The 18,952-nt window shown below is 40.4% G+C and overlaps 3 protein-coding genes across 3 annotated transcripts in view; 1 reads left to right on the top strand and 2 right to left on the bottom strand.

Annotated features, from left to right (window-relative positions):
* Positions 1–4,335, bottom strand: part of LOC139278507 (protein PHTF2-like) — a 141,743-nt gene extending 137,408 nt beyond the window's left edge. The window contains exon 1 of the mRNA XM_070897351.1: positions 4,196–4,335. The gene's annotated coding sequence lies outside the window, so the exon portion shown is untranslated. The remainder of the gene's footprint in view (positions 1–4,195) is intronic.
* LOC139278509 (transmembrane protein 60-like) lies at positions 3,851–6,466 on the top strand. Its single transcript, XM_070897357.1, has one exon. The coding sequence runs from the start codon at positions 4,270–4,272 to the stop codon at positions 4,666–4,668; it is 399 nt and encodes a 132-aa protein (XP_070753458.1). The 5' UTR covers positions 3,851–4,269; the 3' UTR covers positions 4,669–6,466.
* A 4,424-nt stretch (positions 6,467–10,890) lies between these two features.
* Positions 10,891–18,952, bottom strand: part of LOC139278506 (lysine-specific demethylase RSBN1L-like) — a 70,777-nt gene continuing 62,715 nt past the window's right edge. Inside the window, exons 5-7 of the mRNA XM_070897349.1 lie at positions 16,133–16,300; positions 13,518–13,626; positions 10,891–12,704 (exon numbers count right to left, since the gene is read on the bottom strand). Coding sequence (XP_070753450.1) covers positions 12,228–12,704; positions 13,518–13,626; positions 16,133–16,300 — 754 coding nt within the window. The 3' untranslated portion in view covers positions 10,891–12,227. The remainder of the gene's footprint in view (positions 12,705–13,517; positions 13,627–16,132; positions 16,301–18,952) is intronic.

Raw genomic sequence — 18,952 nt, 5'->3', positions numbered from 1 at the left:
TAAAGATGTAATAGCAGCACATTTGGAAAGCAGTGACAGGATCGGTCCAAGTTAGCATGGATTTATGAAAGAGAAATCACGCTCGACAAATCTTCTAGAGTTTTTTGAGGATGTAACTAGTAGAGTGGATAAGGGAGAACCAGTGATGTGGTGTATTTGGAATTTCAAAAGGCTTTTGACAAGATCCCACACAAGAGATTAGTGTGCAAAATTAAGGCACATGGTATCGGGGGTAATGCATTGACGTAGATAGAGAACTGGTTGGCAGGCAGGAAGCAAAGAATGGGAATAAACGGGTCCTTTTCAGAATGGCAGGCAGTGACTAGTGAGGTGCCGCAAGGTTCAGTGCTGGGACCCCAGCTATTTACAATATACATTAATGAAGGAATTGAATGTAATATCTCCAAGTTTGCAGATGACACTAAACTGGGTGGCAGTGAGAGCTGTGAGGAGGATGCTAAGAGGCTGCAGGGTGACTTGGACAGGTTAGGTAAATGGGCATATGCATGGCAGATGCAGTATAATGTGGATAAATGTGAGGTTATCCACTGTGGTGGCAAAAACAGGAAGGCAGATTTTTATCTGAATGGTGACAGATTAGTAAAAGGGGAGATGCAACGAGACCTGGATGTCTTGGTACATTAGATATTGAAGGTAGGCATGCAGGTACAGCAGGCAGTAAAGAAAGCAAATGGCATGCTGGCCTTCATAGCGAGAGGATTTGAGTATAGGAGCAGGGAGGTCTTACTGTAGTTGTACAGTGTCGGTGAGACCACACCTTGAGCATTGTGTGCAGTTTTGGTCTCCTAATCTGAGGAAGGACGTGCTTGCTATTGAGGGAATGCAGCGAAGGTTCACCAGACTAATTCCCGGGATGGCAGGACTGACATATGAAGAAAGACTGGATCGGCTAGGCTTATACTCACTGGAATTTAGAAGAATGAGAGGGGATCTCATAGAAACATATAAAATTATGACGGGACGGGACAGGTTAGATGCAGGATGAATGTTCCCAATGTTGGGTAAGTCCAGAACTAGGGGTCACAATCTAAGGATAAGGGGTAAACCATTTAGGACCGAGATGAGGAGAAACTTTTTCACCCAGAGTGATGAACCTGTGGAATTCTCTACCACAGAAAGTTGTTGAGTCCAGTTCGTTGAATATATTCAAGGAGGAGTTAGATGTGGCCGTTACGGCTAAGGGGATCAGGGGGTATGAAGAGAAGGCGGGAGAGGGGGACTGAAGTTGCATGATCAGCCATGACCATATTGAACGGAGGTGCAGGCTCGAAGGGCCGAATGGCCTGCTCCTGCACCTATTTTCTATGTTTCTATGAATGGCATTGATGCTTTTAAGGGGAAGCTAGATAAGCACAAGTGGGAGAAAGCAATAGCAGGATATACTGATAGGATTAGATGTGGAAGGAGGCTCATGTGGAGCATAAACACCGGCTTAGACCAGTTGGGCCTAATGGTCTGTTTCTTTGCTGTAAATTCTATGTGTATAATTCTATGTATAATTCTGAGTAAAACAATCTTCTGTAATACGTCAAATAAACAACCATCCAACCAGAAAGAAAAGAATGACTTGCATTTATATAGCGCCTTTTACGACCACTGGGTATCCCAAAGTGCTTTACAGCCAATTAAGTACTTTTTGAACTGTAGTTAGTCACTATTGTAATGTAGGAAATGTGGCAGCCAATTTGCACACAGCAAGCACCCACAAACAGCAATGTGATATTGACCAGATAATTTGTTTTAATGATATTGATTGAGGGATAAATCTTGGCCAGGACACCAGGGATAACTCTCCTGCTCGTCTTCAAAATAGTGCTATGGAATCTTTTACATCCACCTGAGAGGGCAGACAGGGCCTTGGTTTAATGTCTCATCCGAAAGACAGTGCAGTGCTCCCTCAGCACTGCATTGGAGCATTAGCCTAGATTTTGTGCTCAAGTTTCTGGAGTGGAATTTGAACCCACAACCTTTTGACTCAGCGATGAGAGTGTTACCCACTGAGCCACAGCTGACAATCAGCACTAACATATATAAAATAAATAAATGTTCAACCTTATCTAAAAACCATGTTGCTTACAAATTGTAAATAACCCTAATATATGAAGTAATCTTTTCTAGCTCAAAGGATCAAATAGATAACTACAGGTGTTGGGATAAGTTATGGCACCTCCCACAGTCAAAGGGCCTATCAAAACTCACATGTAGACTCACACGTAAAGAATGGCCTCCTGGACAAAGTACTGACAGGAGAGGTTTGGTGCCACCCATGAGACTATAGCCCAGTATGACCATCATCTTAAGAAGACAGGAAAGATGTGGGGAAAAAGGAGAAATAATTGGGAGTAGAAAAGAAGTAAACATGCTGAATTATGAAAATAAATAATCAAAATATTCAACTGTATAACCTGCCTTAAAGAAGAGACTTGGCAACTTAGGATGGACTACTTGAGTGATCCTGGCACACAACCGGCTTAGCTATTCATGACCAGATATGGCTTGACCAAGCCTTGCTTTTCATTGCCAATGCTGTTAATTATTCTAACATTATCTTGGAAGGCAAAGATAACTACAGGCTCTTTTTTCTACTGTTGCCTACCTCCTTAAACCCCATTCCCCTTCCTCCTTCACCCCCACCTCTAGATCCAAATATAAGGAATTCATGCATTCCTTTGTCATCAAGATCAAAACCATCTGCTCAGTTCCCTCCGCTGCTTCTCCTTCTTCCTTTAGCTAGCCCCCACCACTAGTCTCAGACTCCAACCCATTATCCCATCTCTTGCTAATTTCTCCCCCATCTTCCCCCAGCATCTCCAGGCTTGTCACCAAATCAAGCCTACCAATTGCTCCCTTGACTCTATTACCATCAATCACCTGATCACCCAACTCCCTTTCCTAGGTCCCATACTAGCTTACATTGTAAATTAACCCCCATCATCCAAAATTGTCACCCTTTATTTGAAGTCAAAAATTATAACTTATCTCCCCCAAAAACATCCTTGATCCCTCTGTTCTTGCTATTACCCCAACTTTAACCATCATTTTGTTTGCAAGGTCCTCATCACCTCCTAGTTCCATTCCCATCTCTCCAGCAACTCCCCATTTCAATCCCTCCAATCTAGTTTCCACACCAAAATAGCCCTGTGGCTGTAGATATTTATCCCTCATAGTCCTCTTTAATCGCTCTGAAGCTTTTAACAGTTAACTGCAACATCATTCTCCAATGCTTTTTATCTATTGTCCACCTAGGTGGGACTGCTCTTGCTTAGTTCCACTCTTAAATATATTATTGAAACCAGAATGTCTCTAGCAATAGTTATTAGGAGCGGCCTTATCCATTGCAGCTGCCCAGGCACTTTCACCTGAGGAAATATATAGGCTAGGCACATGATTGTACAGCAGTACAGCTGCCAGATATTACCATTTGGATTTCAGCAACCGGACAATCCTGAGCAGGGGAGTTTATTTTCTGTAAATCATCAATTATCTGATGAGGGACCATATATAATTTCATTTTTTTTTTAAAAGAGTAATGACTTCTTCCCCATAAAAGTATACTGTAAGTAAAATTATGGAAGCTGATTATTTATATACTTCGTCATCACCAAAAGTACACCATCCGTATAAAGCACTATGTATTGTAGCGGAAAAGATGAATGTTTGAGGGGCCTGTGATTCACTGTTCCGGAAGTGCCTCGCGTAGGTGATTGACAGGGTTACCTCACAATTGCGAATTGGATACATTGAGGGGACCAATCGCCTCGCGGCATGGGCGGGGCTCTTGGAAGTGCAGATTGTTCGGCTTTAGCGGGGCACCGGGTTCCAGGGAAAGTGGAAGCACAGCAAAGGCCTGGGGCAGCAGGCAAGCGAGCGCAGGGGATTAGCGTGCACCTGAGCTGCAGCTTCGCCTGCTGAAAGCGGGGAGAGCGATCCCGGGGTCTCTGGCTGGTCACCCGATTCTGATTCACACTCGTCATCTTTATAACGATAGCCCAGCGGTGACTTGAGTCAGCCTTCGGGGTTTACGGAATCGATGTTCCGCACCAAAGTAAAATGCCAGCATCAAGAATAAAATGGAGAAAACGACGCGCAGACGTGAATTCAACGAGCGAACAGCACAGGCGCAGAGACTGCTTCTGCAAGATATAAAATGAAACTTATTTTATAACAGTATTACCGTTGCAAGTTTGTCGAAACATTCTGAGCAGACATCCGAGAGGCGAGCAGCGGTCGACCCTCCATCTATTTTAGATGAGAATGTCATTAGCGCAGAGGGTTTTAATGACCTGGCTCTTCACATTGCTCTTCTTAATTGTAGTGGTGCTGAAATTGGACGATAAAGCTCCTTGGAACTGGTTCCTCATCTTCATCCCGCTCTGGATTTTTGATGCCATCCTTTTAGTCATGTTGATCGTAAAGATTATAGGGAGATGTAAATCGGGATATGACAGGAACGGCAACAACCTCAGGAAGAAGATCTGGTACCTGTGCGCCATGCTGCTGAAACTCGGCTTTCAGCTGGCGCTGTGCGTCAGACTAGAGCAGTTCGCACAAATTAAACTCACTTTCATTTTTATACCTCTTTGGCTCTTACTCATCGGAGCGATGGTTGATCTAGGGTCCAATATCTATTCTATGAGACAAGACTGATTAAGTGGACAGTACGCAGGTTTTTGTTGCCATCCAAATTGCTGCTTCAGCGTCAGTTTATTTAATGCGGGAGTTAATAGGAGTGACCTGAAAGGCATGTTGAATGAACGCTTTTGAAATCTACAACATTCCCGGACTGTAAATGTCATTGCTTACTGCTTCCCTCATGCAGTGTGTGAAGTCATCGTAATATAATATTTATGTAAATGTGAAGGTTACATTTAAAAACAAACATCCTGTACAATTCATGACGGATTGAAACAGGATGTAGTTATACCAGGTGTTAGTTCCAAGCAAATACAGTATTGGTGTATTTTATGCAATTGACAATTTCCTTAAATGCTATGCTGATAATGATAATAATACCCAGTTACTTTACACATGCAGCGCTATTGGTAACTAACTACAGTATATACTTTTTTTTTAGGGAAAGTTAAAGTATATGTGCTTAACACGAACTTTTCCCAAGTATAAAATACTTCAATTATGAAATTGAGAAAGTAGCTGTATTCCTGCTCCCAGCAACTTCTATCCTATGATTGGGTCAGTTAGAAGGCCACATTTACGAATCAGTCTATTGCATGATCCTGCAAAGGCTGTAACACTTGACTTGCAGCATGTCCATACCGCAATTTTTTGGCAAACTGTTGGATTAGCAAATCTACACAAATGCCAAATAGTGCACACATCTTTCTAGTCCCATGCTGTATTAATTATTAATGAAAACAAAACTTTCCTACATTTTGCAGAAATATTTCCGAGACAAAACAAACATGGGAAAGATGTGTCTAAGATACAATGAGTAAATGGGAATTATTGCCAACTGCAAACTATGTCGTGTACAGCAAGTTTTGGAGGCTGGCGCAGGCTGCGACGTTATAATTATAGCGGTGTTCATCTCGCCTATCCAGAAGGCAGATTAAAAAGGTAACAAGGCCATCGGATTATAAGGAGCAGAGATACAAATGCTCCTCAGACCTAAGAAATTGTCAAGAAAACTCATCATGGACGCTAGTAACACTCAACTTTACCTCTCCACTACTCTCTGAACTCCTGCGCAGTGAGACTGCTTGTTTACCTCCAGTTCTGGATGAGTCCCAATTTTATTCAGCTAAAAACTGGGAAGACTGAAGCCCTTTTATTTGACCCCGACCACAAATTCTGTACACTCGCCCACCAACATGCATTGATTGAACAGCACAAAAACAGGTCATTCAGCCCAACTGGTCTGTGCTGGTATTTATGCTCTGCACAAGCCTCCTCCCACCCTTCATCTAACCCTATCAGCATAACCCATTTCTTTCTCCCTCATGTTTATCTAGCTGTGCTATTTACCTCAACTACTCCTTGTGGCAGCAAGTTACACAATCTTACCACTCTTTTTTGGGTAAATATATTTCTTTTGAATTCCCTATTGGATTTGTTGGTGATTATCTTATATTTATGGCCCCTAGTTTTGGTCTCCCCACAACCGGAAACATCTTGGCCTGGAATTTGCGGTGGGTAATAACAGCAAAGTAACAGTGTCCGCCGCTATTACCCCTTTGAAACTGAAACGTCAGGATTTCCACGTTTAGATGCACATGCGCTAAATCCTTAAGTTGCGGTCAGTCATTCACTACTCTGACACAGTGGACCCAACATCCCCACCCCACCTGCCCCAATACCCGGCAATCAGTACAAGTGAAACTGATGAAAACTTAGGCTTTTCCCCAGTAATATCACTTGTCAAATACCCCATTAAATTAGTTGTAACTGGGGTATTAATAGCATATTGACTGCTAAACAAAAGTTATAGCCCTGAAAAACTATTTTTTATATTTGTAGTGCCAAATTTTTCCATTATAATAACTTTTTTAACACCAGTTCATATTTCAAGTTCTACCGTATCCCCATGTGGGAGCTCCAATCTTTAACATTTTTAATAAGTCCGGATAAAAGCAGCTTCTCATTTCCTGGTTTCCTGTCGGTGAGAATTCTGCAATGTAATTGATTGGCTGCTTAGACAGCTTGTTGACATCACAGCAGCATCCCACTAGGGATTTCCACTACAGAGCGCAGAAATCATTTGAACATCAAAAATGGCAAACTTCTTGCCAGAGATCATGAGAAGGCAGCAGACTGCAAATTCTGGGCCCTATCTAACATCCATCCTCCTCTTAATTTAAAAAACTTCCATTCGGTCACCCCTTAGCTTTCTATTTTCTAAAGAGTTCCCAACCTCTCCAGCCTTTCGTGATAATTATATCCTCTCAGATCTCAGCTGAACTCATCCAAAACTATGCCACCTGTATCTTATCCCGCACCAAGTCTCACTCACCCAGCACCCTCTTCCTCGCTGGTCCAGAATTGCTCCGGGTCAGTCAGCATCTCCACTTTTTGTTCAAATCCCTCCTTGGCCTTACCCCTCACTACCTCTAACCTCCTCCAGCCCCACTAGCCCCTAAATTCTTTGTTCCTCTGACTTCAGCTTCTCGTGCACCCCCTCCCTTTGCCCCACACTGCCAGCCATGATTGATGTACATCATCAATGATGGGTCAGCACTGCACCTGCTGAATGATATTGAGAATGCAGGTGGTCAGTCACATTAAGCAAAACCACAGTGAGTTTCTCAATGATAGAAGAGAGGATTTTCCAGCTAGCTAGCAGTTGTACAGATAAAGACAGGCTCTGGATTTTTGCAATAATGTTGTCCAATTACTGGGCAGATTTGAAAGAGGAAGTTTGGATGAAGGGTAGGTGTCAAATAACATCCACATACCATATAGGGTATAAGACTGCAACAAGCATAAGGTGCAGGAGGTAATATAGTTCTCGGAGAAACTAGGTGACCAGAAAAGAGCAGTAACTGGAAAGACTAGTCAGCATTGCTTTAGAGTACCCCTGAGCACATTACCAGGCAGGTCCTCACAAGCAGCAACAAACAACAATCATTCTGTGGGAGGTGGGAAGAAAAAGTCATACAATGGAAACAAGAGCTTTCCCTCCTGGATCAAATAGGAAAATTTTTGTATTTTTCTAATAGCTTTAAATAGACAAAGTATGAATTTAGAATTGGATTCAGATAGCTGTTGTGTGAAAATAAGGTTCCTTTACCTCTGTGACTTGGCATGGTCAATACATGAAACTATTTTGCGTCATCCAGTTGCATTGATAGTCAGTTCAATTCCTTATATTTGGTGTCGATGTCCATATTCAAAAATTAATTACAGGATTTGTTTAATGGGGTCACGTTTCAGGATTTTAAAAGATCTTTCTTCATAGAAAGAATTTTAAGATTGGCCTATGTTTAAGTGATTTCAAATAGGTTTTTGAAAAAATAGGCACAGGCTGGAGGTACTGAGGATGGAGGCCAGTTTTTGGAATATCATTGCTGCCTGTTCCAATCTGATCTGAGGATCCAGTCAAGATTTGAGTACAGCAGATATTCTTTTTACCCCCCCCCCCCCCCCGGCCAATCAAAATAAAATGAGTGGGGTGGGGTGGGATGGGGAAAGGTTTTATTGACAGGCCGACTGGCAAAACGGACCTGGAACTCAATGTCACAGCCCATACTCTGGTTGGGAACAAAAGCCATTTGGGCAGTAAGGATTTAAAAAAAACTGCAAGATATAGGTCTGGGGCCTAGAGCTGCAGTTGAAAGTACCCTAGAAACATAATGCTAAAAACAGGTCAGCCAGCCCAAAAAAGAAACAAATCAGTTTATTATTCAAAACAAAACGTGAGATTGAGTGTCTGAGTTTAGTAAATTACATTTGCTTGATTACTTTGTATGTTCATTTGGTGTCTGAAATAAAGTAGCTTAACAATTTGTGTCCAGCCTTGCCTCACCAATTGTTTCAGTCCACCTTCAGAATGATTCAAGAAGCGGACAAAAGCATGTGAAAGACAACATCTAGTTCAGATCACGAGGGAATCTTATTGTTACAGGTTATACTATTGTATAATTATTAGGCAGTACTGGCCCCTTCCTGAACACAATACTCAAACCGCTTCCAAGAGGGTCCAGTACCATTGTACCTGGATGAATATTTAAGGCAGACTTACTCCTGATGGCTTGGTCATGATTTCTTTGAAATGCTACTAGATGCAAATTTGCAGACTGGGCCAGGAAAAAAATCATTTACTTTCGTAGCTAACTGAGGGGATCATTGTCATTTACTCGAGATGCAACATAAAAGGCTTTTTTGGGCATAAAGGCACTGACTTTAGTTCAGCATCCATTATCTTCATATCAGCTCAGTTTCTGGAATTGACATTTGGACTCTGTGTTGGGGAAGAATACGTTTCACTCACATATGAACCACATTGGGAAATCTATGCAAGACTGTTTCCTCCCCAAAAAATGCAGTTTCAGATTGTGCAAGAAATACATTGAAGCAAAAATATACCAAAAACCTTTACTATTTTAAGTATTTGCAACACCAGTAATTTTCTGTGTGTAGTTAGTTATTTTATAAATATGATTAATTTTAGCTGGAATGGAACAGCCTGACAGTGAAGATTTATAATGTGAAAGTGCTTGCAACCTTTTAGCCCACAGTATTGACTTTTTGCAGTGCTCAGCATACACCAAGTCTTAAATAGGGTTTCCCACCTCCGATGAGTGGATCTGTGTCAAAGTCTTGTTACTGACATCAATTTGTTTATTGCTAATTTCACCAATGTATCAGACTCAAATTGTGCTTCTGACATATACTTTGAGAAATTAGTATTCAATCATAATCAGTGGATTTTAGACAGTGCATAAGCCATCATAGAAATTGCCTTATTTACTCAACAACTTCAACTGGATTGAAGCAGAACTGTTCTTTGATGTCTTCTAAGCAAAGCCTAAAAGTGGGTAATGGTCAATAAGGATTGTTCTGTCCACTGATTCATTCTTTTCTATGAGTATTACCTGTACTACAAAGTGGAAAAATGACTGAGCAATAAGTGTCCTGTGGGGAGTTATGCCATCTTTACAATCTTCCTGGCAAGTGTTTTTTTTTAAAAAACCCACAAAAACACAAGTATTTAACAAAACAGCTAACATTTTGCAATTCTGATGAAAGGTCATCTACCTGAAACGTTAATTCTATTTCTCTCTCTACAGATGCTGCCTGATCTGCTGAGTGTTTCCAGCATTTTCTGTTTTTATTTAACAAAATATCCTTTTTATGGTTCAGTTTGTAAGGGAAGCTTGCAAATGGACCATACAGATCAAAAAATCCCAGGCCCAATTCTTGATCGCTCTCAGGTTATGCAATCTTAGCGTGGTGGCAGAAAAGATGCAATGGTTGGCCATCGGGAAGGAAAAAGTCAGCCAGAGTTGAAGACCAGACTGTAAGCCAGCGACTCCTGCGGAAAGTGCACGTGAGTAAAGGACAGAATCAAATTTAGCTGTGATGCCCCCAGGATCGAATACTCACCGTTTAGGGTCACATGTTAAGAAATACTACTTTGGCCGTACTGGAAAGCACTTCTGTAACTGTAGTCCTACAGGAGTCATGCCTTAAGCAGAGGGGAATAAGTGGAGAACGTGTGTAAAGTTAAATTATGACCAAGTAAAAAGCACAAATTACTGCACAGAAGAGCTTTACAGAGTAAATACAAAAATCTAGAGTGTGAAAAAATTTGAAAACTATCACAAATCTTGTCTGAACCTTAAGTTATTTTTTTTCCCTTGTCCTATTGAGACATCAACTTGCACAGGTCTCTCTAACCTGGTCCAAAGACATTAAAGCTGAGCCTATTTCAGTCTTCATCCACCATCCATACACATACTTTTCATTATAATGATCGGGAGCCAGAAACCTAGCTAATTTTTCCTTGGCCAACACAATTGCAGTGGCCTTACGACTGCCCCAGCTGAGATCAACTGGCGTAGCATAGAGCAGTGATCCCCCTGGTTTGTATGGCTTAGGGACAGAGATTTTACCTACTCACCATTGGAATGGCAATAATTCAAATTTCTTCCCACAAAGTGTAGTAAAACTCAACATGCATATTCACAGAATAATGTAAATAGTAGAGATTTGGGCATGAGAATATCATGACACTGCATGGCGAGGAATGGTTATTAAGACTTAATAACATGATATGCTCCTAATAGTTTGAGGGGGGGGGGGGGGCGGGAATGCACAGGAACAGGGATTTAAATCCAGCCCAAATTACGTGAAAAGTTTGCTCCATAAACCAACACTAATTAAAACCAAATTAATAATCAAAGGTGAGTCATATTTATCCTGAGATCACGGTGACAATTACATATGTAGGGCTACTGCAAGAAATTGTATCAGATATTAATTTGAGTTGCACAAAGGCAATATGCAAGGTACACCATATGTACAGTCATGCATCACAATAGCACAGATTGACATAAATTATTTGAAAATGAATTGTTTTAAGTCTGAAGAGAATACACACTAACTCAGAGCTGACACCACAACACTACATGGTTATTTGACTTGATGGCATGATATGCTCTTAATAGTGTGGGGGAGGGGGGCAGAGAATGTAACGGAACAGGGTTTGGTCAACCTTATTGCAGTAGGAAAAAAATTCCCGATTCACAGAGAAATGACCCACAAAAACAATCTATACTATGTAATTGTGATTAGATCCTGGAGCTTTTAACTCTTCCCTATCTAACTGCAGATGAGGAGAGATACAACAGCTTAATGAAAAGGCCGAGCACTGTGTGAGATGTTAGAACCACAACTGATTTTATGAAGACACAGTGTTTGCAGAAACTTAGTGAAGAGTCGGAGAATGTTTTAAACTAGCTTCAATGGGGTACTAGTACTTCAGTGTCTTAGACAACACCACATAATGAATACCTTTATTTTAAAATCTAGAATATGATAACTTTGCACTCAATTCCCTTCTTCCCTCCCCCTGGGAGAGAAGTAAGAAAATTCTGATTTGTCTGCACGGTTACACAAACTTCGTCACGTCTACATTAGGTGAAATAAAATAATGTAGGTGTAAAACAGCCAAAGGCTACTACTTTTTGTACTTATGTATATAAAAAACATTAAAGTACACTGAACCTTTATTAAGTGGTTCAGATTTTAGTTTGAAATCACACTACATAATTATAATAAAAAAATGTATTTACACTACTGTGTTGACACAAATACCAATATTCAAACTTGCAACTAGGTTGACATAAGCTCTATGGATAAGCTTGAATTTGGAAACAATTTTGGCTCAGCTTACAAAAAAGTATATGCTGAGGTCAACTCTGCTTCTACTCCCACTACTTTTTTATCTAAAAATAAAAAAGAATTTTTTTTTTTTTAAACCGTTTTTTTCCATTTAATCTGCAGTGTGACAGAGCACCTGCCCCCTAAGTGTGTTATGTTTCACAGTTACGGACAGGCACTGAGGAATGTTACAAAGCTACATGTACTTTTCTGTCCTACCATGTAACAGTCTTAAGAACAGTAACAAGCTTGCCCCACAGAGCTTACATAAGCAAGAACATATATTGTCACACCATTGTTAAGATACATTTAAAAAAAATAAAAGCTCCAAAGAATATACACAGATATCAGTAAGAAAAGTTCTGTTGCTACTCATGCAAATCTGGGTTTACTGAGGGTAGCCGTTGTTCATCTCCACAGTCAGTTTGGGTGTTTGACTCAGTTACAAACTGTGATTCAGTGCTTTCAGGCTCCACTTTCATTTCTGGGAGTTCTGTGATATTAAGCTCTGTTTTGACTTCTTCATGCCCTGCAGCTTCAGAGGTAATGTCATCCCCCTGCTTTTTGTCCTCAGTCTCCATTTTGATAACTGGGCACTTGGTGTCTGCTGGTAATTCTGAGCCTACAGAAGCACATTCTTGAGCAGGTGGTTCTCCTGCATCTGGATAATATTGTTTCAACCTCACATGCCATGCTAAGCTGCATACTGCAGAGACAGTCTTGAACTGGTGTACAACGTTCCGGGGAATGAAATATACATCATTGTCATACAGCTGAATTCTAGCATAGCGAATACCTTCTCTTCGTATCTGGTTGAGCTTTGCATCATCTACCCACTGAACACACTAAAATATAAGACAAGAAAACAGGGTTCAGCAATGAAAATTGCATATAGCATTTACATCAAAAATACAGTAGTAGTTTCTGGCGCACATATGTATAGGCAGCAATGATCTTGTTTCCCAACCTAGTAGTTAGAAGAATTAATTAAATAGTTGCTCATTTGGGTTCACCTGCCTGAGTGTCACCAGTTCTCGATTTATCCACCAGATGGAGTGCGCGTTGCAGTGGCCAAATGCTTTCTGGGGACAGGAATCTATAATTGATTTGGTGTACTCCGTGGCCCACACTATGTCACTCAATGTTGCATTGCTGACATCAGGAAACATAACCCACGGCATTGTCTTCAAGTATATCATTTATTTTTCATAAAAATATTGATTTTTAAATTAAATTCTAATCCAAATTTCTCTTTCCCTCTCGAAGGCACTGCCAAAATGTGGTGTACGGTTCAAGCCCTATATTTTCCTCATACAGCACCACATACATGCATTTTTTAGCAGGATCATTGATTATTAATCAGGGGTGGAAACATTGGCAGATTTTTCCTTTCCCCAAGCCAGAAGTACTGAATATTGCATCACTGCCTCAGCAAACTTGGCATAAACAAGGGACTTGTGAGCTTCCCACTTTGAATTGCTCTGCATGTCACAGCCACAGAAAAAAAAAGTAAAAAAGAGTAACCTGCCCATAAAAACATAAACACTCATTAACTTACAGACCAGGTTTAAAATTAGGTTCTAATTCTATTTTGGATAAATAAAAAATTCAATTTAAGTATATTTGTCAATGTATTTCAATTATTTAACTAGAATTACCTGAGACAATGGTGGTTCATGCAGATCTAACTGTAATCTCTGCACCACCTCCAGGAAGTCTTCTGAATGAAAACAAATCACATCTTTGGTTATACGGGGTTGATCAGACCTGAAAAAAGGGAAAATTATGAATTGGATTTAATTTGGCAAACAAACTGTACTTAGGCAATTGTTCATTTTGTTAGGCACCTCAAAGTGGTTGAATGTCAGTCCGTGACTGTGCTTCTCCATATGGTGAATGCATGTCATCAGCTGTCACTATTGTGGGTAGCAACGAGTGGAATTCAGGCACCTCCATAAGAATGGAAGTTCAGAGTGAACAGACATTTTTCACATCATTAAATGGTCATTAGACCCAACACGCCTATAGATTAATCCCACCTACTGGCCTTAACATATCCTTCAATTCTCTCTTCAAAAGTACATCTAACTGTTGTTTGTATCTATCTATATTCCATTTCAATGGCATACCATGGTTACTTATTCCACAAGTCAATTACCCTTTTGGTGAAAAAGTCCTGCCTGCCTTCCCATCTTAATCCCAAGTTTTTAAAACATGTCTCCCTGATCACTCGAGACCATTTTGGTTCATTTCTAAGCAGTCAGATTTATAATTTTAATAGGTCTTTACCTAACCTCTTTGCTGGGAGATGACACATGGACACTGGGAAAATTGGTTTAAAAAGGGGAGGTGAGGAAGATATTCTTTGCATTTAATACAAAAACAGGAGTGTGAAAAATGAAAAAGCTATTCTACCCATTCAGCTGTTTTTAAAAAAAAATTCGCTCATGGGATGTGGGTGTTGCTGGTAAGGCTAGCATTTATTGCCCATTCCTAATTGTCCATGAGAAGGTGATGGTGAGCTATCTTCTTGAATCTCTGCAGTCCATGTGATGAAAGTACTCCCACAGTGCTGTTAGGGATGGAGTTTCTGGATTTTGACTCAGCGACGATGAAGGAATGGTGATATATTTCCAAGTCAGTATGGTGTGTGACTTGGACATTAAACAGAATATGCACAATTTGTAATGCTGCTACTCTTCCTAATTTAATCTCCTAAGGGACATGAGTAACCACAGATACAGCTTTCAGAATGTTCTTATTCCTTGTCTCCTAAAAATATTCATGAAAAACTCCAAGGTGTGAATGTGATGTTACATTAGTCAATCTGCTTATATTCTATAGATGACATTCCTAGATTTCCAACAGGACAGGACTCAGTGCTCCACAATTTAGTCTATATCTACAGCTGTTATTATAACATTCAACTCAGCTTAATTTTTTTCCGCAGTGCCGTTTGTAATAATAAAGCCTATTAGAATCAGTTAGACTTCAATATAGTTTATTTCATTTTTGATTTTTTTTTTGTTGAGTTTCAACATTTATTGTACCAGATGCCGAGAGACCTTAATAGATCCATTATTAACTTTGGCTGCTTCGATACACTGAGTACCAGAAATAAAAGATGTTCCACAATCAGCTAATTCTGTTTATTGTAAATTCAGTAAAATTATGCACTCACTAGTGCTTCATAAACTAGGTCATATCAGCAGTAGGTCTCCTACCAATGCTAATGCAGTTTGAATACATGCCAATACACCACCTATTCTTTCTCACCCCCTGCCACACTGTCACTACTTGCTAGTTGGACGTGTTGTTTCATTAACCTCTTCCCTCCCCAAAACATGTTTATACAGGGACATACAAAAAATACCATGGAGCTGTGGAATAATAGAAACAGAACTCCTCTCAACTTACCTGTCTGCATTAGAGTGCAAAATCCAATTTTAAGCACAAAGCAAAAAGATTTTCATTTAGATAGTATAAATATATCTCTTACCCAAAGCCCCAATTAGCCTAGGGATACAGAAGCCAATTGAAATGCCCTGCCACTCAATACAGATCAATGGGACTTTCCTGGTTTTCATGTTTCAGTATCACCCTCTACAGGACATTTATCCACTGAAGGTAACCCCTCCCTTCCCATTAATTCTCCCTTTGCAAAAAAGTTACCCAAATTGCCAATCTCTGTATGTAAATGTAATTGGAAGAATACCTTTAAGACCATCACTGCACCTTTCCCTCCTGAGAACAGCAAAAAGAAATCAGAGAAAAAGCACAACAGTAGTCTTCGGTAGCATTTACACTTAAAGATCAGAGATATGGCCTTTGTGACTAAACGGTTACATAAAGAGGAAGTCATGCAGCAATGCAACTAGGTTTATAGTTGTTCAGGAAGCCATTACATTTCTTCCATTTTCACCACATCCAATTTATTAAAAGCATTAAAAAGGGCAAATGATTAACAGCAACATGTGAACAGTTTGTCCATGTAACTATTCCTTGTAGACTGAATTTGATATACGAGTAAAAATTAAGCTACACTTCCAATTCAACTAAGTTTTCAAATTCACTACCAATTTTCCCATCTTTAAAGTTCTAAAACTTTCATGCCAAACTTCAAAATTGTTTGAAGTAATATTACGATATTGACAAAAAAAAGTAATTCTGTAATTTGGATAAATTAGTAACTAAAGACAATTACATTTTGCATTAACATTTACAATTAACAGCGCACGCAGAACAGTCATTCAGAAGTGGCCAGCTCACATACCAATCCCCACACTGCACAGCTTTCAACACTCCAACAGCTGCTGTAGTCTGACGCTCAAATCCCTGTCCAATATGATCTGCATGGGCTCGAGTCCTATCCTCAAACAGCATTTCACGTGGCTCACTTGCACGAGGTAGATACTGTAAATTTTTTATTTCATTGGTAGTTCTAAAAGAAACCGATAAAAGTGTAAGTGTAAAATAAGATCAATTTTATGTCTTTATTTCTATTCTGCTAAGATTTTTGTTACTTGCAAAGAAACTGCAGGTTCTAAGGGATGGAAGACAGGGGAAGAGAGAAACACATGTATAATCTGTTAGCAAGGTTACATCTTCATTTATTAATGAGGTTAAGAGAATAAATATACAAATAAATTAGTGCTAAACTCAAAGCACAGTACAAAGCAAAAGATGGTCATTTGAACTGTATGCATTACATTTCTCCCCCCCCCGCCAACCACCACTCCCACCCAGCGATACCAATATATACTAATCTGTACCTATTCATTATCCATTCACGTGAAAAGACACATTAGTATATTTGAGCCCCATACACTGCTCCTCCGAAAATACTCCCAACCTTTAGACTGCAAATTTCAGATGTTCAAATTAATGCCAATACAGATCAACTGTAGCTTAAAAAAAAGCCAACTTAAAGCAAATAAAAGTAGCATTGCTTTTAAAAGCCAGATTAAATTCCTTAGCTCGTCAAAACAAAATCATATTTTCAGCATTAAGTGCAAGTGGTTCCAATTTATACAGGAACATTTAGGTGTGTGTAACAATGCCAATTACTTGGAGCTAAAATGATGAATGTGATTTATTCATCCAGGCACTAGAGGGGAAACTAGAAGTTTTCTGATGGAACACCACCACACATCTACTGTATAACAAACTATCACTTAAGGACTTAGGGCTGAATTTTTGGGTTTCTTCGTTTTTGGACGAAAACGTAAGCGATACATGAAAATCAACAGTTTTCGCTGCGTTACTGATTAAGGCTTAACTTTCGGCCTTTGGGGTCTGCATCGCAAAGGGAGGAGTTGCACAATTAACCACGGCGCAAAACGTGATCCTCGCCAAATTTAGTGCGGGACCGGGAATACTGCTAGAGAGGCCTGGGGGGGGGAATTCAAGAAAACATTCAAACAACACTACCAAGACCCTTAGCTAATAAATCACTGTAAAGAAATTGAAATATAAAAACTTTAACTTACCTTTTTTTGCAGGTTTTCAAACTTACTGCTACTGGCAGGGCTGCACCGCTCGGTTTTACCTATTGGTGATCTGGGCACGACGTATGGGTCTGGTGAGGGCCGAAACTCGGACGGTAACGCAATCTGCGTCGTTACACGTCCGACGCATGCTCTCCCTGGCGGTGCTTCTAAGCGCCGCCACAAACAAGGAGCCGAGGATCGCACCCAGGCTTTGCGACCGGGCTTTCGGGCAAAGCACCCGAAAATCCAGCCCTTTGTCTTTATAAACAGATTATTTGTAGAAAAACAACATTTTAGCAATGAGGCGAGTTCAAATATATTAAAAGGGGACTTGCGGAATTCTGTGGCAGAAATATGATTAACTCCTTTAGTGTATGCCGGTTTTACTGAGCTAAAGGCCTGTATAAGTCTGGAATGAATTAATAGCCAGAGATCCAGCGTATCCCATGTATTGCATCAGTTTCAGCAACAACACAATGCTACAAACAATATAGCCTCGGCATTGCCTCCTATACCCTACATACCAGGGGTTCTCAACCTTTTTGCTTCTGAGGTCCCCCTTCCATGTTATAAAAATTCCCCGGACTTGCTATAACAAGTATTTTTCCTGTATAAAAATTGTGTGGGGGAGGGGGGGGGGGGGGGGTGGAAAGAGAAGAAACAGTTTGTCCCACAGTCTGTGGGAGGGTCAGTTCCGAGTTCCAGACACACATTCAGTTACTGGAGCCTCCCAGCAACGGTTTCAGGGGATTAACATGCCGAGGCCTGGGGCCCAGTTACCAGCGCCTAGCCCAAAGAAGCCAATCAGCCACCCTGGGCAGCCAGGGAATTTCGCACCAGCCAAGCCCACAGTGTCCACCATTCCCCAGCCTGCACCTACTAGACACTGACCTATAGGATGCTGAGCTGCTCCATCCCTGTCTGACTGCAACCTCACCTGCGATCAGTCCCTCAACCTGGCCAAGGACCTGCCCCCAGTCACGGACTTCCCCAGATAGGCCTCGCCCTGAGAAACCAAACCATTCTCTGGTGGGCCCCTTGAAATCTTCTCGTAGACCCCCCGATTGAGAACCGCTGCTATGCAATAACCCTACTTCACTCTCTTCAAGGTGGAAGAAATAGGTAAAACAATTTAAATGTGTTATGACAGATTTCTGTATCAGAAGAGAACATTTGCAAGATTTATTAGACATACTTAGTGATACTGGAAATGATGCAGACTGTAATAAATGTAAGAAAACAGTCACTGATCATTTCTCTCCCAAGGCAAATATAGCACATATCAATCATGCTTTGTTGGGATGAACAAACCATGAATGAGTCTGTAAATGCCTCTGCACATGCTTAAGTCAACCAGCAACAAAAAGTAATTTCATTGATGCACATCACAAAATCAGATTATAGAACGATGTTATCTTAAACATAAAGCGCCAACAGCATTGAGACAAGACAAAAACACAGCTAAGTCAAGTCAACTTCAATTATATATATATGTGTTATTACTATAGTGGAAATTACTCTCACACTAGCGATTATGTGGCCAGGGAGAAAGAATGTCATGCATGCAGAAGACAAAATCACTTCTTCCTGTTCTGTCATCCAAT

This window comes from Pristiophorus japonicus, chromosome 13 (genome assembly GCF_044704955.1).
Source record: "Pristiophorus japonicus isolate sPriJap1 chromosome 13, sPriJap1.hap1, whole genome shotgun sequence".
NCBI classification, from domain to species: domain Eukaryota; kingdom Metazoa; phylum Chordata; class Chondrichthyes; family Pristiophoridae; genus Pristiophorus; species Pristiophorus japonicus.
Note: the sequence above shows the minus strand (reverse complement) of the source record. Positions and strands in the feature narration are given on the sequence as shown.